We start from the raw sequence: 21,801 nt of genomic DNA, 5'->3' as shown, positions 1-21,801 counted from the left end.
TGAGCAACTGAAGGCAAACTTCTTGTGGCTTTAAAAACACAAGACATTATACTTCCTTAAACTCTTTTTTGGGTAAAAAGGAGGTATTGCTAAGTTAGAATGCCTGATGATCCTGATTCAAGTCTCAAAAAATACTTCTAAATATTTCTTTAGAGCCCTTACCCTGAATGAAGAAATAATTTGTTTGTCTCTGGTTTCTTAAAGTCATAAAATGATCAGCAAAATCTTTACTCAAATCACTTGCTTAATATTTACAGTTATTTTTTTCACAGCCAAGAGGGCTCAAAACATTTCAAAATGTGAATACAGAGACTCCTGTGTTGCTAGTCTTGTCTCCAGGAGCTGGTGTTAAAAAAAAACCAATCAAAAACCTAAGGCTCATAAGAGCATAAGCATAAGAATTGTTGATTTTGAATGTACTCTGCACCTTGTTCATTTGAACCTCAGACAATTTTAACAGCTGAAACAGATGAGGATTACTTCCCTCTTGTTCTGAGGGATGCTTTTGCAATAGTGCAAGGCCAGTTAGAGAACTGCAGTAATGAAATGTTAACTCAATCTGGATGGAGAAAATCCACTTTCCTTTCCCTGTATCCTCCATACTCACTTTTGTCCCTACACTTTGCAGTCTCTGCGTTTCATCTCACTTGAAATACGACAGCCTCTCTGTTAGAAGCAGTTGTTTGAGAAGCCCTGAGAGCAGATCACTCTTCTGCTGGCCACAATGTGTAGTGCTGAATGGGAGGAAATGAACTTCAGCTGCTGAAACAGCTTCTTCTGGAAACTTATGGGAACCAGGTCCCAGGATTCCCCTATCTGATTTAAAAGCCCTTTTGTAAAGATATCTATCTAAACATTTTTAAACAGATCTTTTCATTCATCCCTGAATTGAGAATAAAAGCAATCTGATAAAAAATACACAGGCTACATGCCAAAGAAGTAGTAATTCATTGGCCTTGGAATATAGTTCTTCTACTGGAAGCATTTCAAAAATGAGGACCATGGCCATAACAAAAAAAAACAAAAAAAAAAAAAAAGGAGGGGCAGATTTTAGCAGGCATTCTTCAGAATAGGCTTGACTTTTCATCCTCAATTATCAGTTCATAAATCTAGAATTTCTCAGTTGCTAGCAAATGGGTGATGGTGACCAAACAAGAACATAATGAAATTATTGTGATTTAGAAAGTTAACAACAATATGAACTTTTTTCTTTTCACAGTGCACTGGATTTTCCAGAGCTGTGCCCTTTAGCAAAGGGTCAGTAGAAAACCAAAACCCAGAAACAGCCAAGAAAGAACTTCCTTTTCCACCACCAAGATCAATTATCTGCAAATAAACTTGGATATATTTTCCTATTGAATTAAATTAAATAGTTATAATGGTATCCTTTTGAAGTTTCAAATATTCAAAAGTTATGCAAGCTTTAGGAGAACGGGGGAAGGACCAAGAATTTACAAGTAAGGTAGCTCAAACACATTCCCCATCAAAGGAATCACTTCTTGAGGAACTACAGGAGAAGCCAATATCCAAACTCACTGACCTAGCAAGCCTTGCTCTCTCAGAGAAAATTGCAATACAAGAACACCTTGATTCCTCATTGCCAGAACATGACTCCTTCAATTTCCATTGAACAGTGCATGGCAATGCACACTTCAGCATCCTCACAACTTAAGTTCCTATGTGAGGTTGACAGGAATAAATGGCTCAAAAAAGACCCCAGTAACTGAAGTCAGGATGATAAACCTTTGTTTTGACATCTACCAAGCCAATTAATCTTCCATTTTCAAAATGAAAAAAAATTAAAAGGTTTTAATTCCATTTCATCCAAAAATAATTAGGTAATCCTACTCTGCAAGACAAGATGAAACAAAGTGACAAAACATAGTCTCCCCTCTTATTACCCACTCATGCATGCACATCAACAGACTTTTCTTCATAATGATTCACCAGAATATGTTTTTATACCATAGAGTCAATAACATTAAAAAGAATGTCTGCTTTTAGCATCCCAAGTATATACAAAACATTCTATCTTTTTTTCTGCTTTTCTGTCCTTGTCTTCTTTTCAGTAAATAAAACCAATCTTCCAGTTAGTCCTTACAAGACTTTTCCTATTATCTGCTGCCCATTTTCAAACTACAACCACAATGATTCTGACCTTATGGCTGGCAAAATCTGTGGTAATTACTTTCAGTAAGAAGGAGGAACACTTTTTTTCTGTCATCCTCAAAACCTCATTTGCAAGGGTTTGGTTGAATAAAACAAAATAATCTCATTTTGGACAGAATTCAAGTATTAACAAGATTAAATCAGAAATAAAATTCTGACTTGTGGAGTAAATGGCAGCAGCCTCTAGAATGGGAGGAGCTGTGTTACATTAGGTATAGCAGGCATCACTACTGCTGTAGCAGCAATTTTTCTCTAATGGGTATTAAACTGACATGATGCAGACATCCAAAAATAAAGTTCAAGTACAAGGCTGTGCTTGCATGGGTTGTGCCCTTAAAAGATCTGTGTTTATCAATGACAGATTGTCAAAGAGAGGAATTAATAAAGCAAAGCTACTGCTGTAACTATACAGTCTGAGTTCATGTCTAGGAGAGCTAACATCTTTTTCCTTTACCTATTCCCTGGTAATTGCATTTAACTGCCACACAAGAGGAGGAGCAGGTAGCTTCTCCTGGGGCTGGAGTGCCTGGGAAACATTGTAATATTAGACTTGATATCCAAGCCCAAACATATTTGCATTAGAGTAGATCAAAACAAAACTCAGCTTGAGACCAAGCATTCCCTGCATCAAGGTCCACAAGGGTGTCAAGTCAAAGAAAATGGTTTGCCAGAATTTCTCATGCCAGAAATTAGTCTCAGAATACAGAGGTGCAAAATCCTGCTAAAACCATGAGTCAAGCAGTTTCATTTTCCTGAACTGCATTCTTACATTCAGTACCAACAGAACTGATCAAAAGCTTTTCTGTTGACACATTTTAAGAAAATACGGAGTTTTGATCAAACTAAAACCCACTTTTTATATTTTTTCTTTTTAATATAGTATTTATTAATATTGTCATATATCTCTTAATATTGTCAAAATTTAAACTTTTTTCACCCTCTACTTACTCCTCCATTGCAATAATGGAGTGATTTCATGCCTATGACAATGGTCGGTTGCTATTAAAATAATTGCAGAAATGTAGAATCACCACTTTTACATGTTATGGGTTAGAAGCAAAGAAAAACAAAATTTAGACTGCAGATACTTCATCTGAACACCAGAACAAGGGAAAATAAGATCAAGGCGTAGCAACTGAAGTCCATTAAATACTTTAGAGAGACCAAGAAGAGTTTATTGCCATTTCTTATGACAGAACATGTTCTCTTAAAAAGAATTGGCAAACCCACTACGTTTTTCCCCATGACTTTAGCAGATACTCATACAAAGCCAGAGAGCAGTCCTGTTTAAAACAGGGACTTTTACACAGCCCTTTTCTGATATGAACTGTATTTTTCCACTTTGCACTAATTAGCAAGGGTAATACAGATATTAGCGCAGGAGAGAGAAGACAGGTCTGCTTCCTCGTTGTGATGGTTTTTACTTCTACCTTTCCAACCAACCAACTCCCCCCAGCTGTCTGGGAGAAAACATGATGTTTTCATGCAGCTCAGCAAGCCAGGGACATGCAGGCTTCACAGCAGCTCTCATAAACCTGATTCCATTGACTTCAGCAAAGCCAAAGTGATTTTCATCAGCTGAGGAACTGGTCTGACCTGTACAGAACAGGCTACTGTGCACAGTAAAAGCCCAAAGGCTGAAACACTGAAATCCAAGCACCTTGACATAGATAAGAGGGGAATTTTCAGCTCCTTTCAAATGTGCAACAAATTTCCATGGACTTCAGCATAGAAGGAACTACCCTGGTGGCAAACAAGGGCCAATTCATTTGCACCATTTCAGCTACACTGATTTATTCCAGATCAGGTTCTGTCCTTAAACTTCTGTGGTAGTGGAGCATATATTCATGACCTAATCCATTATTATAGCATGGAGAAATGGAAGGAATGAAAGCAGCACAAATGAAGATTTTATCACTTAAATAAAATACAGAGCTGTTATTCTTTGAATTTATTTCACAGAATCATTCATTTCTTACCTCACAGATGCAAGCAAGCTATTGTTCAACTTCAGTTCTCTCAGATTAGGCAGATGCACACCTGTGGGAACAAAGCATCACTTTGAGGACCTGTAAATTAGAGTAAAGGAAATTTATGACAATTACAAGTTGAAGCATCTAATTTTACAAGGATTTCTTAGCCGTTTCTGCCAGGCCTATGCTGGACTTCTTCTAAGAAAATCAATGAGATTATTTCACTCAAAAACTATTTCATCCTTTGCATTTTTGAAACACATACGTATTGTCTGCATGACTACCCAATTACAATTTTTGAACCTCTCACTGGAAATTCTGATATGGCACCTTGCCAGACAGACAACAAAAGAAACTGGCTTGATGGGTGTCTGTTTTCGTTGGTCTGATTCCCCATCCTGATTGACTTTGAACTGAGTGATACTCTGCAGAGCTAAGGGATACTTTGGAGTATAGCATTCCATGACCTGTTTAATGGCAAACAGTGATGGACTTAGTGAATACACAGCCAAGTAACGCTTCTTCAAAATACAACTTTGAGTCCGACAGCAAACACATTATGTTCCATGTCACAACATTAGCTTTTATAGCTTACAAGTCCCCCAAATGCTACATTGTGCAAAGCATTGCTTTCTTATTTTAATTTTCTGGATACAATTGTTTACCATGGTTTACCACTGAATTGTACAAGTTTCACTTCTATAAAACCCTCAGTATTCTGCTGTTATTACTTTAATTAATGTATTTTTTTCATATCCCTGAGAGACATTTGCCTTTTTGGTTCACTCTAAAGGCATCTCTGAACCAAAATCATACACCAAATCCCCCTGAGGTACAGAATAATTTAGACATAAGCTCAAGTCTCAGAAACCATTTCTTATGGACAGTAGCAAATGTTTACCCATTCCCACTAGCACAGTTTACTCCATGCTGATGAGCATCCTCCAGTATAACATGCAACCATGTAGAAGTAATACCAATTTTAGACAAACTGAATAATTGCTGAAACATTAAAATGTATTCTCAGCAAATATTTTTATGAGTTCCCTGAGTAATCATTGTCTGGTAAGGGTGATTTACCAATGTCCAGAAGGTCAGCAGTTGAGTGCTTTGCAAAGGATAAAAAAAAGAAAGGGGAGTGGGATCTCAAAAGCAAAGAAAGGAGGTCATGTTGTTCATTCCCCAAACAGAACAAGAGCATTTATGGCAAAAACATTTTAATAAATCATGTTTTAATAGAGGCATTATCTCCATCTCATGTTATTTTGGAGTGACCATAATGCACATATTGATCTTCATGCTGTACTGCAAGTATTTAAGTTCATGTCTTTGCAAAGCACATTTGAAAATACAAAAAAATTTCAAAACACACTGTGCAATCCTTTTAGTCTGGATTTCCAGTCATTTTTCACAACCCACAAAATCTTCACAACAAGATTTTCCACAAATCTTCACAAAAATTGAAGAACAAATTAGAACACACAATCCTCATCCTGTAGAGTATGCTTTCTCATGTCAAACAAGTTTTATACGTTTATATATACATATGGCAAAAAAATAATTTGGATTCCTGGAAGAGGAAACATTAGGATTTCTGTTAATTACTCACAGTAGTCATATTAGCTAAGAGCAAAGACTCCCTCAGATATAAAGCATGCCCTAAGAAACCTCCCTCCCCTTCCCAAAAAAATCTAGATTCTAAAAAATTTCTATCTTGTTTCTGACAAGGATGGAGAGACTAAAAGTCATCCTCTGAAGTGTTAAAAGAAAAAATGAGATAGGTGAAGTAGCCTCCCCAGTCCCAGCTCAAAACTGAGCTATAGTGCCATGGATTCAGTCAGAGAGGTATAGGGGTTACCAAGCAAAGGCTGTTGCAAAGCATTTCAAGGCAAAGGAGTTTTAAGGATAGTGTTAAGCAGAAGATTTGAATGAGGATTCAGGAGAAATGGAGAGATTTGCCCGAGAAAAAGCTTTTCCCTGAATGCATTTAGGGTTGGTTAAGGAAAGAAGCAGCTATTAAAGGCTCCAAAGAGACCAAGTGACAGGTTGATAATACAATTTTCATATCTGGTTAGTTCATTATTGCAACTTGATCCTCCATCTCAGATTTTTTTTGCACTTTGGCACAATCTATCCCTGGAATTTGTAAAGTGTTACCCTTTAATGTGTGGTTTACTAGCTTAAAATAGAAGTATACAATGTGTGGTGGTGTAAAATTCTGCCAGCAATATTCTGCAATGTATTTTTGCAAGTCTGCAGGTTCTTTCCTCCTTTAAGTTTCATATTGATATGTAATTGTTCTTTGGTGCTAAGAATTCATTATTCCATTGACTTTTCTGGTTTTTAGAGTCCCAATCCTTATAAATCAGTTAGAGGCCCGAAGATTAAATTAGGAAGAGAAAATTGTAAAATGAAGGTGACAAGATACTTACACTAATGTAACAGTAGATTTCTAATTTTCTTAATTTTAACCCTCATGATATCTTTCCTCAGAGCAAGGACACATGATACTAACATATAAAAATATTCTAAAATATAACAATATTAACTTCTAATGTTAATTTTAGAAGTACAGGGGGTATATCCCTTATCCAGAAATTGCCTTCCTTTGTATAATTTTGATTTTTAAAAACAAGAATGATCCATAGAATTGCTGATGATTGCAGGACCAGGTTGAGAATTCAGAATGACGAGCAGTGTTATCTCATCTGTCTGCGATTCCCTTTCACTAAAGACCGGTTTTGTTACATGGCTCTGAAATTACACCAGCAACGTACCAGTGTTAAACTATTCTACTGTACCAGTGGTACACAACTAAATGAAGGGCAGAAAGAAATCAAAGTGCAAGTTAGGTGAGTAAAAGTGACAGACACACACACTCAACAACACTGCCTGAAGTGCTGCACTTTGCAATGTGGATGCCTTTCCAAGGTGCCTTGGTACAGCAGGTGACATTTAGAAAACAGCCCAGGAGTGAAGAGAAAGCAGCCAAAATGCTGGTTTTATCATATCTGACAAGTTACAACACTTCTAACACTTGTTTACATTATGAAGTATTCTTTAGGTAGCATCATATATCTTCGTTTTTCTGTAGTTACCAAGAAATAATCATGTCTTGCTTTTGGAATACGGACTAGCGAAAAACAAACAAAAGAAATTACTGACAAATGCTTGCATTGGCATCAGCCAACCATCGTGTTTTGTTGATCCTACAACACAAAACAGGCATATGAAAACCGGCTGTACTCTTCTAGCAAGAGCAACCCGATATGCAAATTAAACAGTCTATTTAGTTCACTTGAGCTGCGTTTGGTTAATCAAGATACATCACTTCAATGCTATTTCTACACACGCATTTTTTTCTACACTGCTGGGATGAGCTGGGCAATAAAACTGGAGGTGAGACCACAGCTCTTTCAGGCAAACCCAAGGCAGCTGCAGTCAAGCTACCTGAGATGATGATCTCACAGAAAAAAAACAGTGCAGGGCTTCACAAAAGCACACTGCTCCAATACATACCTGTGACTCCTGGAGACCCTGCCCAAGCCCTGTTGTGGGGCTTGTCCAAGCCCTGCTCAGTGAGTTTGTCAGTACCAGTTTAGCCAAGGCCATCCTGGGCAGTAACATCATGCCAGACTCGCTCCTCCAGCCCCTGTGCTGCTCCCTGGCCATGCAAGCACGTGCTGCTGTCATGCTGGCTGCCAGCAGAGGTGTCCCAGCCCTGCACCAGGAGTGCCAACAAACAGGGCAAGAGGAAAGAGAGATGATGTCCCTGCATGAGAAATAGCACATGGCTACTCCTGAACTCTTGGCAGAGCTTTGCCTTGATAAAACGCCTGCAAGGGAAGTGGCAATCTCCAGACACGTAATCTACTTAGTCTGGCCACCAGCAGGCAACAATTCAATAAGGACCAGCGAACAGCACTGTGGGTAACTTGATTTGGAGCCATTAAAATTACTGAGAAATAAGAGGACTATGTAGTGTCTTAAATGACTCTATCCCACCATTATTTTCAACAGGAATTTCTATGAGCTGGTCATGAATGCAATTCCATACCTGTCAGCAATCAAAACTGAAGGGATAAGCTAATGAAAAGGAAACAGTCCTCTGTTTGAATATGAAGTGAGGTCTACATGCAGCTCAGAAGCACAGAAATCAACTCCAAGATATGCAAAACTGGATACAAGACTTGCCAGCGCGTTCAGTGTTTCATCTGTCATTCAGCAAGGTGCACTGAAAACAGCTAGAGAATTCAGCGATTACCCCAAGCCCTGCAAAGATTCAGATTTAAGCTCTGGTATGAAGCCTTTCCTTCATTTAAGAACTGATCACATGAAAATATTTCAATATAAGTATTTTCATGTTTTAGCCCACACCTTGTCCTTACAAAAAGTAACTCTTCCTCCCCACCATTTGTCATGCCATTTTGTAGTGGCAGACCTGACAAATTGGACAAGGTTAACAGGATGGTGCTTTAAAGTTTAGCACATCCCAAAGTGGAATGGTCACAAGAAAAACATTAAGCAACGAGTTTTAAATCACTCTGGAAATCTTTAGGCCCTGAGTGTTTGTGTTACAGTCTGTAACACAGGCTATGAACCTTGAAATGTTTCTCAAGTGAAAACTGCGGTGTAAATTTGGGATTTGAGTGCTGCAAGGTTTTAGATGACTCAGAATTATGTGCAATCTTGTAGCTTTTAACACTTTCACCTGGCCATTTAGCACCTTCCATGGCCTATTTTATCTTTACACATAAAACCAGTCAAAACAATATTGTTTATAATCCAAAAAATTTGCTGATGATAAAGATGCTCTTACCCACCTTCCACAACTAAGGAATTCAGTGAGAGCAAGGTGAAGTGATTTAATATGTGTATAAAGAAAGCTTATTAGCCAGGTTTGAAATGCAAAAGAAACACCAAATTACAGAGCAGTCCAGGCTGGAGGGAATAGTTGGAGGTCTCAAGCCCAGTATCGTGCTCAGAGTCACGTTTTCTGTGATGTCAGGGTCCCCAGGTCTTCACCCACTTGAAAACCTACCAGGATGAAGTCTCCAAACTTCTCTGGATACTCCTACTGCTTGAATTAACAGGGGGAAAACTTTACATCCTGTCACACTGGAATGTCTGTCCTTCCAGCTGGTCTGGTTCTTACTCTGTCTTTTCTTCAGGCTGTTTTTCTAGACCCCTGTGACCACAGACCAGGTCAGCAGCACAGTTCCAGGGGCAGGCAGCCAGCAGGGAGTAAGCAATGAGTCCAACATCTTCAACAGCAGTCTTGCTTGAAACACTCACAGTGGAGGTGCAAACTGCTCTGCAATACCCCTAAACATTTAGGCCTTACTCTATGCGCCTAAAAATCATCGGCCATGGGAAAAAAAATAGAAAAACTGAAGTAAACTTTCTGCCCTAGCCACTTGCTGACATTTGCAAAGAGATTTTCACAGGAAGAAAACTTAGAAACACACCTTTGAAAACAACCAGAAGGAAATTCAGAATGGTCTTGATGTTCTTTTACTCTCAAAAGCAGTGGGGACCTGCAGGTGCTGGTTTTTATAGCCCTCAAGGGCCAACTCTTGGTGTGAACACTGGGAGATAAACAAGGTGGAAATTACTTGCATCATGGACATAGCGTTCTGTATTTCATATTCTGTAAAGGTTGCAAAAGCCTAAGCATGGGGAGGAGAAGGGATTTATTCCATTAATGGAAAGGAAAGGGAAGTAGAGAGTGATGAAGGTGAAACATTTTGCTAGCCTGTCACAGCTAATGTAAAAAGGCATAGGAATGGGAGCACCACTTTTGAGCATTATAGAAATGGCATAATGAGATTTCCTTATCAACTGGAGGAAACATGATTGAATAGATTATGATCTCTGAAAGAAACAGACGTAATTTACCTTAAATTATCAAGTGCCTATGAGAAAGAGACTTATTCATGAAATAAACAGAATAACCAATACAAAGGGGCTATATATGCAAAACAAAAGCCCCCTTCACTGTTCTTGTTCAACCATTCTTGACAACTAGACATCAAAAGACCCATTAAAGCTAGTCAGCTGTTGCATTAGTCATTTGCATATGAAAAATTAACTGCTTGTCTGAAAGCACACGGTTTTGGGGCCGTGGCTCCTTTTCAGCACAGAAAATACTGCCCTGCAGTAAATACTCAGCTTCAATGTAGCAGAAGATGGACTTGGGTGTGGTAGGAATCCGCATGACAGAAAATGACTGCTAGTACTGGAAAAAAAAATGGAAGGCTTTATATTCTCAGTGTTCACTCTGCTACAGAGGGAATTCCTTTGGTACCTCTCACTTCCCTGGTTCAGTGATGATGACATAGAAATGAATGACAAGTGTTAGGCCTGTTTGGGGCTCATCAAAATGATGTACCTACAGAACCTGCCTCCAGCTCAGTGAGGTCATGCCAGGTGCAGACAGGCTGCTGGAAGCATAAGTTACCTGATACCACTGGCAATTTCTCAGTCACAGGGAAATCTCACAGTGGAGAGAAGCTGATCTTTGGCTCCTGTTTCGCTAGAGACAAAAGTAAATGCTCATTTAGGGCCTAGCATACCATACAAGAAAAATTTGTCCAAACTAATTGGCTTTAGACAGAAGTTATGTCACTCATCCCATTGCCAGAGTTTCCAGTCGTATTCCAAGCCTCACAAGAAGACAGAGATCTAAGAGTGTGAGGTACAAGGAGATCCTGTTTCAAGAATTCTTGAGATGGACTGTACTTTTCACTGGCTGTTGGTTAGTGAATCCCCAGTCAAGACACCATAAAGGAAAATTCAAGATGATGAGCAGAAAATAAAGTATTTTCTTACCAAAGTTCCCCAAGCTGACGTCTCTGGTGTCTACTCGCATCTCTAGGACCTTCACTTGCTTCAGATCATCTACCCCTGCCAAAATTTTCTGTAAAAATAAGCAGAAATATATGTTACTCTCATGCAATAAATCAGATGTCACAGCAGAAAAGGTGTAGAAAGATTTTCAACCAGTGTTTTGCCAACATGTACTTCAGGTCAACATGGCTAGATAGGCAATCTCATTAAAATGAATGCAGTATTCAAAGACCTTTCTTTCCTCGTAGCCCCAAAATACTCTACTCTCCCAAAACTTATACATTGCTTAAAGAGTCAAGGCTCAGGGTTACATTCAAGCTGCAAACCAACAACAGACCTACATGCCAGCTAGCTTCATTTAAACAGTATGTCCATGCTTTAAGATTTGCACAAGTCTTGCACTAACCCTCAGCAGATGAAAAGTTGTTAGCCTTAAACATCACCTGTAATTCAAAAGGTGCTGGTAGTAAAACTCAGCAAAACACAGTTTACCTTTTTACCCAAAACAATAACAAGAAACATGATTTTAGCTCAAGCAACTCACTTTTCTGAAAGAAAGCTACACTAATTACAAGAATTATGAATTTCTTTGAAAGCATGTAGGCAATGCAAACAGAGGCCTTCAAAATCCTTCATTTTTTTACAAAATTATAGTGATTGGATTAACCACTGCATTAAGCAAGGACATGTATGTGAATGCAGAGTCTTTCCTAATCTTGCCTAATATCCTAAAGTCTGTGTTGATACACACATGTACATTTTGCCTTGGTAAGCAGGAGGAACAAAACAAGCAGAAGCCATACACAGAGGAGAGAGGGAACCTTTAAGACTGCCAGCGAAAACTTCAGCCAGGCTGTGAAATCCTAAGATGCCAGGCTGCAACTCCACAAGGAACTGAAGCAATCTCACATTACCACTGCTCTCATCCCTTATTTCTTCCTTCTGTGATCCAGTTTCTCTCTTCCCAGTTTCCCTCATTTAGGGTGCATATCCCACCACCTCCTTTGCATCAGCCTTAGTTCAACAGCATGAATTCAACAAAGCAGACCAGATGAACTGTATCCTTTCTTCCTCATGGCTTAGTGGCTCATGGAGGAGTCTGAAACAATCCTTGAGAAATGAAAAGCAAGGTTTATTTGTCATGCTAACTACCTGAAATTGCTGATGCTACACATAGTGATGAAACTTCTAAATTTTCACCTTTCTGTGTCAAAAGAGTTAGGATGTGGGGTTGAGCATGTCCACTTCAAAGAAATGTCTGACCCTGGGACCAGTTTCCTCCTCAATGGTGTAACCAAGAGCAGGGGTTGAAAGTATTGTCACCAATCTTTTGGGTCTTTACTTAAGGTGAAGGCAGAAAGTCATTCAGTAGCCACCATGGACAGGACACAAATTTTCTCACTATTAAAAAGCTACAACATTCTTTAGGGTTTTTTTAATAAGGGAGAACTTATTCATTAGAAGGGAATGTGTAGGACGACCTCTGATTATGAGTTTTGGGAAAAAAAAATAACCACAAGAATATCCAGTTAATTTTGCAAGGAAAAAATGGTGGCTGCAACATTCCTGATCACTAGGCAACATTTTTATTGTGCACAAGTGGCTGCAACTTCCTCTGGTGGTTCCACATCCTCTTACAAAGGACCAAAACCAGTCTGAGTGTAACTGAGATGGCAATTCAAAAGGACGTGGTTTCCAGAAAAAGCTGAACATTCCTTCTTGAAAAACTGTCTCCCTTTATAAGGTCTTGACTTGTACTCCTAAGAAACAGCATTATCCAATATCTTCAACTGCTTTTGAACAATTTTTAAAACATTATATTTAAAATTATTTTTTAATCTTATTTTTAATTTTTTAAACTGATTTTAAGCAGGTTGAACTTAAGAAAGCTTCTAAGACTCAATTCCCACATGCAGCCATCACAAAATGTGTTTTGCTCTTGCAAAGGCAGCAAACTTTTAACAGCTACAGACTGCTTTCTCCCTCCAAGTGAGCACGAGATCCCTCATGGCAAGACACATTTTGCAGTAACCCTCTTCAGCAGGTGACACTGTCTGTCACATAGCATGAGATTATGTGTGAAACGAGAGCTAGCCGATGTCCTGGCATAAAACCACGCACTCTGACTGCTGGATTTGGATGCAAGTTCACTGTCATTAAAGGAAGAAGCTTCTGAAAAATACCTCCCTGCTTACCATCAAATTAGTTTTAAGAGCCTACAGGAAGAAGTTCCAGAACAAGTAATAAGCTTAGGGTCACACACTTTGTCAGTTGAGTAGCAAAAGGTCCTGATATCCAAGGAGCCTTTGCCCCTAATTTCATTCTTTTCTCCTTTGCTGTTTGCAAGATTCCTGCATGCTGTCCTTCCCCTGATGTATTCCAGACAGCCTCCCTTCACAAGTTCTGCTCCCTGATCTTTTTTTTTCAAAATCCAAGTATAAAACCTGCACAAGTTATATTCACTCCTTGTCTAGGGTTCCCTATTCCTTTTTCTCATACCAGGCATTACCAGTGTCATTCCTTGCCCTCTTTTTCCTCTTCCCAACCCATTACTTGTACCTGCTCCACTGTCTGAGAGATGAGCTGCTTAGTGTACCCATATTTTCGTACTGCAATGGGCAGAGCTGTGATTCCAGTGCTGGAAAGGGTTATTGGCTGTCATCACCAGCTCTTTGAACTATAGATAGCTGCCTTGAAGCATGTGCTAACCAGATGCGACAAACTCCAGATATATTCCCAGTGCCCACCTTCCTGTTCTGCATTTCCAAGATTCCCTATGACAATCTCTGTCCTTCCATCTGCTGATGGTGAGAAGGTGCTGGGACAGCATGAAACCAATTTGCTGTGGGATGCACAAGTTAGTGTAGTACATGAAAGAAATGAGAAATGCTCTTGGGTGGGGGATACGAGCTCATTTAAAGGGACTAAAGCCCTGAGACCCCAGGTGTTGATTGCAAACGAGTCAGTAAGCAAAGGCCAGGGTAGCAGCTGAAGAGAAGGATACGTGGGGAATGGATACGTGGAAGATAGTTAGGACATTCCTACTCTCCAGACACCATTCTTGGCATGCTAGTGCACCTGCAAGTGTGATACGTCTCATGTCACAGCTAAATTTCTGACACCAGGAGTGGGGGACTTTTAGGGAAGGACATGGAAACATTGAAGCAAAGATGAAACCTATTTAGCAGGATCTTCTGTTTATGCTGCTGTTTAATGTCAAAGCATGGGAACCTTCATCAACATTTGAAAGGAGGGATATTTTGGATGAATTTTGCTCCAAGAGAAAAAAAATCACGACCCAACACACTGAAGGGGTGATCAGCTTGGACAGAGAGATGTCTGGCACCATGTGGATAGAAATGAAGCTACAGTGCTCTGTCTCTCTTCTTTGCTGGGGCCATCCCAGGTCTAGGACAGGCTCCTGCCCTAATTTAGAAGTGTCCCACTGTGGTGTCAGGTAATGACCGCCTGCCCACAGCTTAATGGGCTGTTCTGACAGCCAGGGACAGAATGTCTCTGCCTGTGCCCCAGGAATGCTTATAGACATGAAGGTGCTGTACCATGTAGGTGTTTCTTTGGCTGTTTCCAGCTGCTCAGCCTCCAAGTAGAGCAAACAGAAAGGGACCGACTAGGCAAAGAGTGGGATATATTCACAGTTATTTCAGATCAAAAAGATACCTTGAAAAAAACAATATCATTCTAAGCTGAGTGTTGGTGTTCAGAGAGGACTCTGCTTGCCACCCATCTGCAGCCCAGCAAGGTAGGTATCAGTTAGAGATGTTTTCTGAAGAATCAAACATCAAAATCTTTCTGGCATATCATGTTCAAGTAGGTGGCCTGAAAGGTTGATTCTGAGTAGCAGTTTTACACTCCACTGTAAATTTGTTTATTTGAAAGGACACATTTCCTTGGTAAAGCATTGCACAAGTCTTTGAAGATACTTTGAATACAGCATAAGTAACACAAAGGTGAATAAAGTTCACTTTACATTTTTTCACCTTCTTCAAAATAGGAGTAAAACTCTTTTTCATGAAGAAGCTATAGGTAAATAATTTAGCCAGTATTTTAAGAAGCAAGTCCATGATGTTTCACAAACCATTCCCACCATGCAAAATGTCTGGCCAAATGTCTGGCCAACTGGGGACTGCCCACTGGTTTGGAAAGCTTCTCCTCTGACTGACAAGAAAAGCCAGTAAGTATTCTGAAAAAAAATTGCAAGTGAGAAATACTTCTGTGCTTGCAGAGCTTCCCAACTAGCGGAGCAGTCACCGGGGGATGCTGGGAAATCCAGTTCAAGTCCCACTTGCAGCTATCTGTAAATCCCTTAATTGGCAAATAATATCTGTTCAGTCAAAACTGGCATACACAATTGATGTCTTCTCTCTTCCCTAGATTTTTCACATACTCTAAGAAAAGTAGGCATGTTGCTGAAGAACAAGTTGCATGCAGCTGTCAGAGAAATATTTCCAGCTGTGCATTTATTTTGCTGATCCTGGTTAATTTGGCTAAGACAGGAATTCCTGAGTGGTGAGCTTACTCTCTTTGAATACTGCACCTGTATGCAAATTCTAGATTCATGTCCATTCATGTGTTTATGACTTTTTTTTTTCAAATTCCCAACTCAAGTATAATCTTTCCTTCACAAAAAAAGTTGCTAAAAGGATGACAAAATATTTCTTCTAAGAAGAAAAATATTAGCTAATTAATAGGCCTTAAGTGAGTGAATGAAAGGGAACAGAACTTCTCATGCCTCACATGCAAACTTCCTTTCAAAAGGGCGAAATGCTGCAGATGTCCATAACTAAAATATTTAGCTGTATTTCACTACTTTCTTCATATACATACAAATACATTCTTCTCTCAGCTCAGATGAAGAGATTAGCTAGGTGTTGCAAAAAGAGATTTTCTTGGCTTGTATGGGAAGTGTAGATGAAATTTAAGTAGTGGTGGATGCATTAGTAAAGATTTCTTTATTCCTGTGCTGAAGCCCCCAGGTCACGCCAGCAGATCCATATGGATAGGCCCTTGCTTAGTCTTGCCATCTACAGTTCAGCTCCTCACTGACTCATGCTGGGGATTCACAGTTCTGACACCTTTTTTTAAACCAGTATTAAGGATCTGATGTGGCAAGTTGCTGGGAAATCTAACGATTGCAAACTGCAGCAGGCATGTAGGGCACTAGAAACAAGATTGGAGGTTCACTGATCTCCCAGAAATACCCTGTGACACTTCTGCATGAGGAAAAAAACTCAGTTTCAACTATGTGCTGAATTAACACACAGGTCAGGAGTGTACAGGATAGCAGACATTCCTACATCAGATTTTGCTAGATTTGTTTTAAGGATTTACCTTTCCTCATAGAGATATAAAAAAAGTTATACCCCAATATTCATTATTTTTCCTATCTAGGAATTAGGTACACAGACAGTAGCTACAATCATTGTTCAAGATTGTGTCACTGGACATGGAAAAGTCAAGACTGTAATTAGTTGAACACTGGTGGCTGTAAATAAATGAATAGCTGAGTTTTATATGATAAAAGCATACATTTGTGTGTGCATGCATATAAAGATTCCTGATGTGAAAATTTGAAAGTGAAACATCAGATGCCTAAGTAGCAACTTACAAGCATTCACTGCTGTTAAAGTATTAATGTTGGGAGAGGAACTTGTAAAAGGAAAGCTCTGAAATTAAAGGAAGTTTTGTAATTTTTTTTCCAGTTCAAATTATTACCTCTACTATCTGCTACCTCGAGCAAACTGATTTAACTTTGAAACTAACTATGCTTGGAGCAGAGGACCCCTCAAACTTCTAAAAAAAATTATACATTTGTAATGAAGGATTCAGCAGATCCAAATTCAGTCACTTCCATTCCCTTACTCAATTTATCAAGATTCTGCACTTCCTTGATGTCCAGTTTTTCCCTCAAATCCATTTATCTTACAACTGTGAGGAAAACCTTCTGCAAAAGGAAAAAGGAAACAGTTGAGCCATTTCAGCAAGAATCCAATCTGTTGTTCCAGGACCCTCCAGCATTTTCTTTTTCCCATGAGGATGAATGCATACCATATGAAATACACCCTAACCTCCTGAGCAACAAAACTAAACACCACATCCGAACACGTGTTCCTAAGTTTGGAAAACATGATTAGTTGGAGCAGGATCAATAAAAAGCAAAATTAGAGAATACTTCCTTTCTTCTCTAAAGATCACACACAAACGTGATTGGGTTTTATAATGTGACAATGTCTGAAGATAATTTGACCTTGTAAAATGAGTTTCTTCTGAGAAATGGAATGCTTTTAGTGGAAGTCAGGAAAACATCCTTTGCAAACAGCAGGGAGAGGATGGGGGTAGATAGAACAAAATAAAAATGTGATTAAAGACAGGTGGCGCCCTTAATTTCAGTTTCTCCACATTTAATGAAAAATCTGTGTCACAGCCCTAATAGATTTAAAAATTAATTGCCCATTGTTAGCCAGCTTTCAGAACAAAGTGAGAATTTGCTCACCCTGGTATTATACACTATCTGACAGCCACCCATAAGGATGGGCAGAGCAGAGAAATATTAATAGGAAAATACAGAGCTGAAAATATTAACAGGACAGGTATAAACGGAAAAGCAATAATTCATATTCATATAGAGGAAGATTAAAGAGTACAACAGAAGATTAATATTGATAGCAGAAAGAATAAAAATGACATGAAATGATACCAACACTTGCATCAAAAGCTTTTGGCCTGTAGCTTGGATGAAGGACTTCAAAATATAAAAAGATGTTACACAATAGTGCAGCAAGAGAGTTGGCAGCAAGAAGAAAGTAGAAGATGTGGTTAACACAATGGAAATATGGAATCATATAGGATTTGAAGTGAACATTATGCTGAACCAAGGCTACAGAAGACTACAAACTGTGTGGCGAATGAGCATAAAGTCTAAGTGAGGGGATGCACAATGGAGAGGAAGAAAGTGGGCAATGGTCCAATAGTTTTGTAGAAGTTGTCTTTTGTTCTACACGGTCCAAGAAGGCAAAAAGGAAAGGAAAAAAAAAAAAATCAGTCTAAGCCAAACTTTCCTCTCTTTGGAGGAAAACAATGTAGCAAGCAGATAAAAAATGACGGAACAAGTGTCACAAGTTTTAGAGAGCTCTTAATAATGCAGGCTGCTAATGGTTTCACTACAAAATAGACAGCCATTCCCCTGGAAAAGGGGCAAAATGAGTCAAATGTGCAGGTAGAAATGAGGCTGCAGTTCAAGGTGCCCAATCTTCACAGAGTCTGCACAACTAGACTGTGCAGCTTCCCTAAACTCAAACCAAACTGGTGCAAACAGACCATTTTGAGGACAAGGAGCAAAGCTGAGTATGTGTCTCTGAAAAAAATCTTCCTCAGGAACATCCAAGTTGTCCAAAAATTTGCCTACATGACACTGAAATGTGGCCCATGCCCTTATTTGAATGTAAAACGATTTTACTTTAATGAGCCTGTATTTTAGAAGTCTATTCATTTCCTTCCCAGAGCATTTAAACAGATACAATCAATAATTCCTAAAATATTCACAACAATAATACAATCTAAAAGATACTGCAATTGTATTGATTTAAGCAAGACAACCTTTCAAACCATTTGACTTCAATGGCATGTGGGTCCTTAAAGAATTACGCATGTGAAAACTTGTTTTGTATTAAACATTTGAACATTCTGAACATTTGCAAATCTAGAGGAAGTAAACTTATGGTAGCAGTGGTTTCCATTTGATCAACATAAAGGTCAGAGAATAGGTAGATGGGGTATGTTATTAAAACAAGCTATAAACACTGTAAATGTTTCCTTGACAATGTCATGTAGTTTTTCCTCTGAGCAGGAAGTATCCCAGCTATGCCAACACAAATGTTGGTTTCCAGGGCAGGAAATAACTGTGTCCAGAAAAATTAGCAGGACAGTGTACTTCATTTAAAAGAATCTTTGAAATTAGGTTCTTTACAAATGTTAAAACCCACAATCTCAAAAAAGGCAAAACTCAATTATTTAACTTCTTATCTGCACTTTTTAAAAAGTTACAAAATAATAAACAGGAACTTCATGGGATGTAGGTAACATTGTCTTACACAGGCTTTTCTGCTTACAGTTTGCTGTGAACTTTAGTTCACAGCAGCAGAGGTTCAGAAAGAGAAGTTCATGCCAATGAAAGGACTTCCTAAGGGTTTCATTCAGAGTTGATTGAATCAGAGGGCAGCTGTTCTGATTACTCTAATGGGCTGTGGTTCATGCCCTAAAAGTACAGACTAATCTGAGAGGTTCCCATCAGATTTATACAGGCTATTGTAGGCCACAAACACATTAGACTGCTCCTCACGAGCCCAAGGAAAGTGAATGGCATAGACCATAAAACCATGCAACAATTTATCTCCAGAATGCTTAAAATACCCACTCTGCAGAAAGGGGTTTTTGCATCTCCAACCATTTTATAAACACTAAAAGACTTGGCTAATTAGGGAACAATAGTTCTGCCTAATCTGCAGCACATGGTCAAAATGGTGACTGGAATGTAGTTTGGGAGTGGCTAGGGAGTGGTGTAAACCCACAGCTGGAATATGCTCCCTGCAGAAGCTCCTGTTTCTCCACTGGTGCCATGGATACACAGGGGATTATGGACGCTTGCCATCACCACCCTGGCTGCTGGGAGCACCTGAACCACAGCCTTGGCAGCCTTATCTGTCTTTCACAAATGCTCCCCAGCAGAAGAAAGGTTCTTCTGTAGGTCTGCAACATAGAAAACCTCTCTCCTTAAGTTTTGCTCTCCATTCTCCCTTCCTTTAGCACAGGAAAGCGATGTTGTTTGGTCAGCTCCTACACATCCCACAGGATTTCACCCTTAATTAGTCCTGAGCAAGTACAATACAGTGTGCAACCAAGTATTCTTTCACAAAGTGAATTCCTTCATGAAAATTTCAGCATGTCACTCTCTTTCAACAAGCTGCATACCAAAATAATTTCCCCCAATCTAAAAGAAACATGGCTTTCAAATATGCATTGAAATTCCTCCCACTTTGACATGTATAGAAAGTACTTCTATCATTTGCAGAATATTTTAATTGGCTTTTTATCAGGACAGAGGATTTCACTAACTCAGAGGAAAAAAACCGATGCTTTTAAAGTTACATTTCCAATCTTGAGAAAAAGATTGATGTAAATTCTTCTTCTAATGCTAAGATTCAAGGTACTCCAGATAGCATTAATGAGATCTATGTAGACTATAATTATGCTACCTGTACTTTTCCTCAGTCTACTTCAAGAATCCTGGCAAATAAACACAGCCACATTCATGCTGGGAATACTTTCAATATGAAACAAGGTGAAAGGAGGACAAACATTTGATATATTTTCATAAGACAGAATCTACTTTACACAGAAAGCTAAATGTCAGAGAGGCAACAATCCACAAACAGTACAATAGCAGTTGGAAGGTTAATACAGCTCTGTATATGCCAGTTTGCCTGTTCCACTTCATTAAAAAGTTGGATGTCTACTCACCAGTTTCCTGGGGGAAAGATGTTCATCCATAAGCAGCTCTCCATCATCTCTAGTCAATGGACTGGGATTTGGGTTGCCTTGCCAATTCAAATCAGTCTCCTGGTCTTCAGATGAGCCTGGATGAGAAACTCTGTCAGGGTTCCACTTCAGATCCATCTCAACATGCTTTGAACAAAAGGATAACAAGCAGTCTGATTTTTCTACCCATATTTATTATTTTCCTGTCAGCAAAATCTATTTTGACTCCTATTGCAAGACAGAAAATGCCTATGGAGATACAGGTTTCTTAAATCAGCACAAACCCAAAGCTATACATTATGTAACACATGATCTTCCTTTCCTTCACCCTCAAGAGCTACCCAAGTCCCACACCCCATTCAGCTTTGAGTGTAAACTTTCACAGCAAACTACTGTTTGCAGGTATACAAGAAGCCGGGCGTGCCTATAGCTCTGTACAAAGAGGAAAGCTGAGAGCAAACAACACTAGTCCTTTCCAGCCTTCTCACTACTCCACTCATCCTTCTCCAGTGTCAGTGAGCTTCCCACTCACACAGGCTCCCTACCTACCCATTTCCTCCTGAGAAACATGAACAACACTCAGTAAAACTCTGCTGGACTCCAGACTGCAAGTGCAAGTACTGAGGCACAACACCGCCTCTCTCAAGCATTTTGAACTCTGACTGCAGGTAGCAGGAACAAAACCTGTCTGTATTTGCTGTCCTAAATCAAACATCCCAGCACTGTTACTGACTCTAGGTTAGGCAGGCAACGGCTACTGACTTCTAGATCTGAAGACAGTCTTGGAAAAAATAAATTAAAAATACAATTTAAATAAAATTGTGTATGCTTCAATTGAGGAATGAAATACAAAGTTTGAAGATGAAGTACTTCAAATGTGGTCATTCTTCAATTCCCAAAGATATCACTTTCACAGAAATATTAACAATTAACTTTGAAATATGAGAGTAAGCATATGTACACCCGTTAGAGTCAAAAAGCAATCGGCTGTACCCAAATGGTACAAGCATTACTGTGATTTATACAGCTATTTACTACTACTTGGCAACAAGGAAGTATCACAGCTGGAAACACTGCTGTAACAACAAAAGGCTAGACTAGAGAAAAGCTGTCTTGCTCTACTGAAGGGACACCTGCAGTTTTGTTCTGTTCTTCACTGTGAAGCAATATTTATTCTTAGTGCTGGAAAAGTAATTAAATGATCAAGCTAATCATAACTGGCTGACAAAGCCTCAGTGGTGGCCAAGACCTGAGAATT

At 39.2% G+C, this 21,801-nt stretch overlaps 1 protein-coding gene across 8 annotated transcripts in view; it reads right to left on the bottom strand.

The window, feature by feature from the left end:
- The window catches only part of LRRC56 (leucine rich repeat containing 56), a 79,002-nt gene that overhangs the window by 28,258 nt on the left and 28,943 nt on the right, over positions 1-21,801 (bottom strand). For 5 of the 8 annotated variants that reach the window (XM_033063003.1, XM_033063006.1, XM_033063002.1 and 2 more), the window contains 3 exons: positions 20,526-20,690; positions 10,974-11,061; positions 4,149-4,209 (listed from right to left, as the gene is read on the bottom strand). In XM_033063003.1, coding sequence (XP_032918894.1) covers positions 4,149-4,209; positions 10,974-11,061; positions 20,526-20,681 — 305 coding nt within the window. In that variant the 5' untranslated portion in view covers positions 20,682-20,690. Of the gene's footprint in view, positions 1-4,148; positions 4,210-10,973; positions 11,062-20,525; positions 20,691-21,801 lie in introns of those variants that run through there. The other 3 variants (XM_033063000.1, XM_033063007.1, XM_033063010.1) reach the window with 2 other exon arrangements.

This window comes from Catharus ustulatus, chromosome 6, assembly GCF_009819885.2.
Source record: "Catharus ustulatus isolate bCatUst1 chromosome 6, bCatUst1.pri.v2, whole genome shotgun sequence".
In the NCBI taxonomy this organism is placed as follows: domain Eukaryota; kingdom Metazoa; phylum Chordata; class Aves; order Passeriformes; family Turdidae; genus Catharus; species Catharus ustulatus.
This window is presented reverse-complemented; position numbering and strand designations above follow the sequence as displayed.